We start from the raw sequence: 4,242 nt of genomic DNA, 5'->3' as shown, positions 1-4,242 counted from the left end.
GGTGGCGTCATAGACGCAAATGATGCAGACATCTTCTGCTGCAGGTGCTCTAGCAGCGTATACGTAGTATGATAACGCCTCTAGACGCGCACCGATTGCCTTGGGGCCTTGCGTTGCAAGGTGTTGCGCGCTCTCAGAGTCCATAAACGACATCAGCTTGTTAAGCCCGTCCTGCATGCCCTGTAGCAAAGAGGAAAATTGTTCCATCTCCACTGAGGATCAGTCGTAACGATTCAGGTGTAGATTGACTACAAGTGCCACCAAGTGCAGCATGGCTGCCGTAATAGAGGAGCGTACGTTAGGTCACCGACCTATCGTTTTAAACTTAGAACAAGTACGAGTTTAGGGGATCGCAATCCGCTTACTCCAAGAGTAATTACAACCTTAATTCAAGGCTAATTAACTCTTCCGTTTCAATTCAAAACTGATTTTTATTTATTTAATTTGCGGCTAAACCGCCTGATTTTAAATGTATAGATTTTCCTTAATATATATAGTTTAATCTAAATACATGTATAACTACCGGCTATCTAGCCCCGCACCGTATTTTTGTTTGGGTGTGGTCACACCATGCCCATCTTGTGTGACACACACACCCCTGTTACCATGGTATGTGTAACCCCGTTACATCATGGCAATGATAGCTATTGCTGCCTTCGAAAGACATTTATTCACAATCTCAGTGTTATCAATTTGCAGTCTCTTGATCGCCGTTGGCTTCCTTTGGCCTAAGAACGAGTATTTGTCTAGATAGAAAAATCATACATAATTAACTCTCTTTGGATGGCAGAGCAAATTAAAGACTCATTTGCTTTAATGGCTATCGGTCTTGGGCTAAGCGTACGAACTCAGCCTCTGTGCGCTGTCAATGCGGACTCTTTGGTCCTTTGTGAAAAGTAGCTTGGTGAGGTATCGATATAGTCAGTATGTCTATACTCATTCCCCAATGTCTATTTTTGAAGTGCAATATTGACCCTTAAGTAGTTATAATTGCTGATTTCTTGATATCAGAATAATTATCGTTGATACTTAAAACATCATATTGCATTGTCTAGGATATGATCAAAATAGTACGTATAAGCTTATTTCCCGAGTCAGAAGTAAAATCATCGCTTGTGGCCGATGATTACACCCATGTTGTAAGCCTCAAATATAAGGTGACAAGGCCCTACATTTTGCCGGTCGATTACATAGGTAAACTGCTTCTTCATAACTCAATTGTACGGAAGTACATCCGATGTTAAAGTGCAAATAAAATTGTGAAAATTCATTAGTTTTTTTTCAGCTTTGGTGAAGAACTTTTTCAAAGATTTGAAGAGACTAATAACTATTTTATATATAATGATTCGTAAAGCAAAAACCAAAACTTGTGGTATTTGTCAGTTTATTTGCCGTTATTTATTAAGCAAGGCTTATCTCTGTGTTCATAAATCAGTGTTAGCTCTCGCTTGTCCGAATTTGTCGCCTTGTGTACGTGTTCAGCACAAATTGCTCCACAAGAATTAGTTACTATTCCGCGTAATGCAATTATTCGCTTTGGACGGTTGGAAGATGGGTGGATGGTTCTCTAGTCTTGATTTTTATTTATCGCTACATATTACTGTTAAGTGCGGAGTTACGAGTGCGAAGCGCGCTCAAAATAGCAAATTTGGTGACATGCATGTAGATATTGTGAACACGCTATGCCTAGACAATTGCACGTAAAGATCTTCAATTTTTTTGAACATGTGACCACAGTATCGAAGTGTCATGTACATGATCACGATATTTAAACGCTTGTAGCTCAATGGATGCATGTATAAAAAAGCATGAGTTCGTTATCATAATGAATCTTATGATGCAGTTGCATGCGTCCTTTAAATGCTGTCGTCGACGTAAACTCAAATGATCCGACTAACGTTAATTATCATCACGCATTCACTGTTGAATATCTTATTGAAATGTAATTGCTAGCGTTGTTTATCACGATGAAATAAAGTCTTAGCCAAGCTTAGTTTGTGGTCAAATTGAACGGTCAGCACGTGGCTTGAACGCAAACCGTCTTCTACAACAAGTTGACCATCTCTCGGCTGCTGTAACACGCCATTACTACTCGCAGCTTTCGGCAATGTAGAGAGCATGTTATTTACTTTCGTTGTCTAGCGAAAACTATCATCTGCTGAGCCAATTGTTTAAATTTTGGCAGCTTCATTTCACGTAACCTTAACATGAATAACAAAAAATCCATCTGCTCGTTTATATTTACATGAGTTAATTTCGCTATTTATTCCCATGTGTCAAGTATTTCCTTACGCCTCGAGATCGACTTTTCATCTTTGCTGTCCAATGTTTCGCATCTGATGCCTGGAAAATTGTTCTCAATTAGTTTTTTTAACTGCGGCAATCCATCTTTGCGAGGAGTATAAGTGCCACTATTGTTATCAAGCACCAGCTTGTGCAAGCCATTTTTCGAGATCTCAACTCGAAACTCTCCGGCATACTTCACCGAATCGGCGGCATTCGAATGCACCATGTGCTTTGATTGCATGTCTTTAAAAAACCCAGCGCCCGTCTCAGAAAAGAACCAGCCCTTTGACGTTATTACGTACGTGAAGAGCACAGGCCTGTCGTCACGTAATCCGTTGTGAATGAGCGCAAAAAAGTCTGCAGGAGTTTTGAGAAAGCCGTACTTCGTGCTATCTCGTTCATGCTCGTAGACCATGGCGTGTTGCGTCTTGACTAAATTACGAAACACTATTCCTTCTGGATGATCCGGTGAAAAAATATGCTGAGCTTTTTTATATTTCTTGTTCCATTCATTGTCGACTGGCATGATGCATGGGATGTTGTGAAGCTGGACAATGTAAGCCAAAGACTTTAAGTTCTCGTCATCAGATGTTAACATGTTAAGTAAGCCCACAGAATGGCTTGAGTGTACAGAATAGCGGACGGGGCCGACTTCCTCTATTACTGCGTCAATATCAGTATCATTTAGCTGGTGGCAAGTGACCTAAAAAGAATCTCATGTTAATATATATCTTATATATTTGAAACAAAGACCAACCTTAATGCTGATGATGCCAGCCTTGCGATCATTGTGCGTGATTGGTAGCTCAAGCGCCGTCCTTTTGTCACAGAATATAATTCTAGTGTCAAATTGTGCTTCTCCAAGTTCGTCGTCCCCATAAATGTCAGTATCGAGTAAATTAAGTTTGAATGTCGAGTCTTTTGGGACGTTCTGAAAGTAAAAGTTTTCGTCCCACTTGGGGTTGACAGTGTCGAAAGCTGGATGTGTCCAGGCCATCGGCTTGCCATTTATTTCAATCAGGGTATATGCATCGCTCGAGGAGAGCTCGCCTCTAAAAATTGCCGCCAGCCCAAAGTGCTCACCAGAATTAATACCCTTATATACATGTGTACAGTTATACGTCAAAAGATATAGCAAGACAAAGCTAACGGACCTTGGCAGCCACAATATTGAGATTCACATTGAACAGAACGCCGGCAGACATGTCATGCACCGAGGACAAAGCAGACATCATGGTGTGTGGCAGCTTGTAGTGGGGAATAAGTCACCAATTTTATCGTGGGAGATGTGTTTTTACTAAGCACGAATATCATTGGGGGCAACATTAGACAAATCGCAATAGTACCACCATATGATAAATCCAGAATCTAATGCGTGGATCGGTCAAACAAAGAAGGGTCTAACGAAAATCACAAAAACCTGATCCGGTAATCGGTCGAAAGAAGTATTCCAAATAAAATTCAATTGCAACTTGCGCAATAGGCATAATCTAACACCAGTTTGCTAAACTTTTGACTAAAATCTTTTACAACTCACAATCTGTAAAGATCATAAGCTTAGCAAGTTATCTCGGTAGAGCCCTGCCGCCACACTATAGGTGCCGAGTTCACGAGGTTATCTGTTGAGATTTAAACTGCTTTTGTATGGCTTCTGTTTTGGATCAAGATCATTTATTGGGACATCCAAACTTCGAGTGACAAAAGATCTATGCGGCACTCAAAAACCTCAACGCCAATTCTGGAACGAGGTTTCACGTGCCCAGGTATGAAGGGCGTGGGTCACACAAGATGGTGGGATCACGCAAAGGTGTGGGTTACACCAGATGGTGAGCCCACACAATGGCGTGCCTACACTCAATCAACAAGCCAGTAAGTGGCTGGAACAGCCAGTGGTTATACATTTAATAAAGCCTACAGACTTAGATATAGGCGGCTTTGCCGCAAATAGAACCAAGA

At 41.1% G+C, this 4,242-nt stretch overlaps 2 protein-coding genes across 2 annotated transcripts in view; one reads left to right on the top strand and one right to left on the bottom strand.

Annotated features, from left to right (window-relative positions):
* Positions 1-67, top strand: part of PHALS_07249 (FOG: Ankyrin repeat) — a gene marked incomplete at both ends in the record, with an annotated part of 3,510 nt that extends 3,443 nt beyond the window's left edge. The window contains one exon of the mRNA XM_024720681.1: positions 45-67. Within this exon, the coding sequence (XP_024585855.1) occupies positions 45-67 (23 nt within the window). The remainder of the gene's footprint in view (positions 1-44) is intronic.
* A 2,196-nt stretch (positions 68-2,263) lies between these two features.
* Positions 2,264-3,521, bottom strand: PHALS_07248 (C2 domain; the record flags this gene model as incomplete). The annotated part of the gene is made up of 3 exons (XM_024720680.1): positions 2,264-2,989; positions 3,044-3,382; positions 3,441-3,521. The coding sequence occupies 3 exons, from the start codon at positions 3,519-3,521 to the stop codon at positions 2,264-2,266; spliced, it is 1,146 nt and encodes a 381-aa protein (XP_024585854.1).
* Between the last annotated feature and the right edge of the window lie 721 nt (positions 3,522-4,242).

The sequence above is a fragment of the Plasmopara halstedii genome (assembly GCF_900000015.1).
Source record: "Plasmopara halstedii genome assembly, contig: Scaffold_3073, whole genome shotgun sequence".
NCBI classification, from domain to species: Eukaryota; Oomycota; class Peronosporomycetes; order Peronosporales; family Peronosporaceae; genus Plasmopara; species Plasmopara halstedii.
The sequence above is the reverse complement of the archived record's forward strand: the minus strand, read 5'-3'. Positions and strand labels throughout refer to the sequence as shown.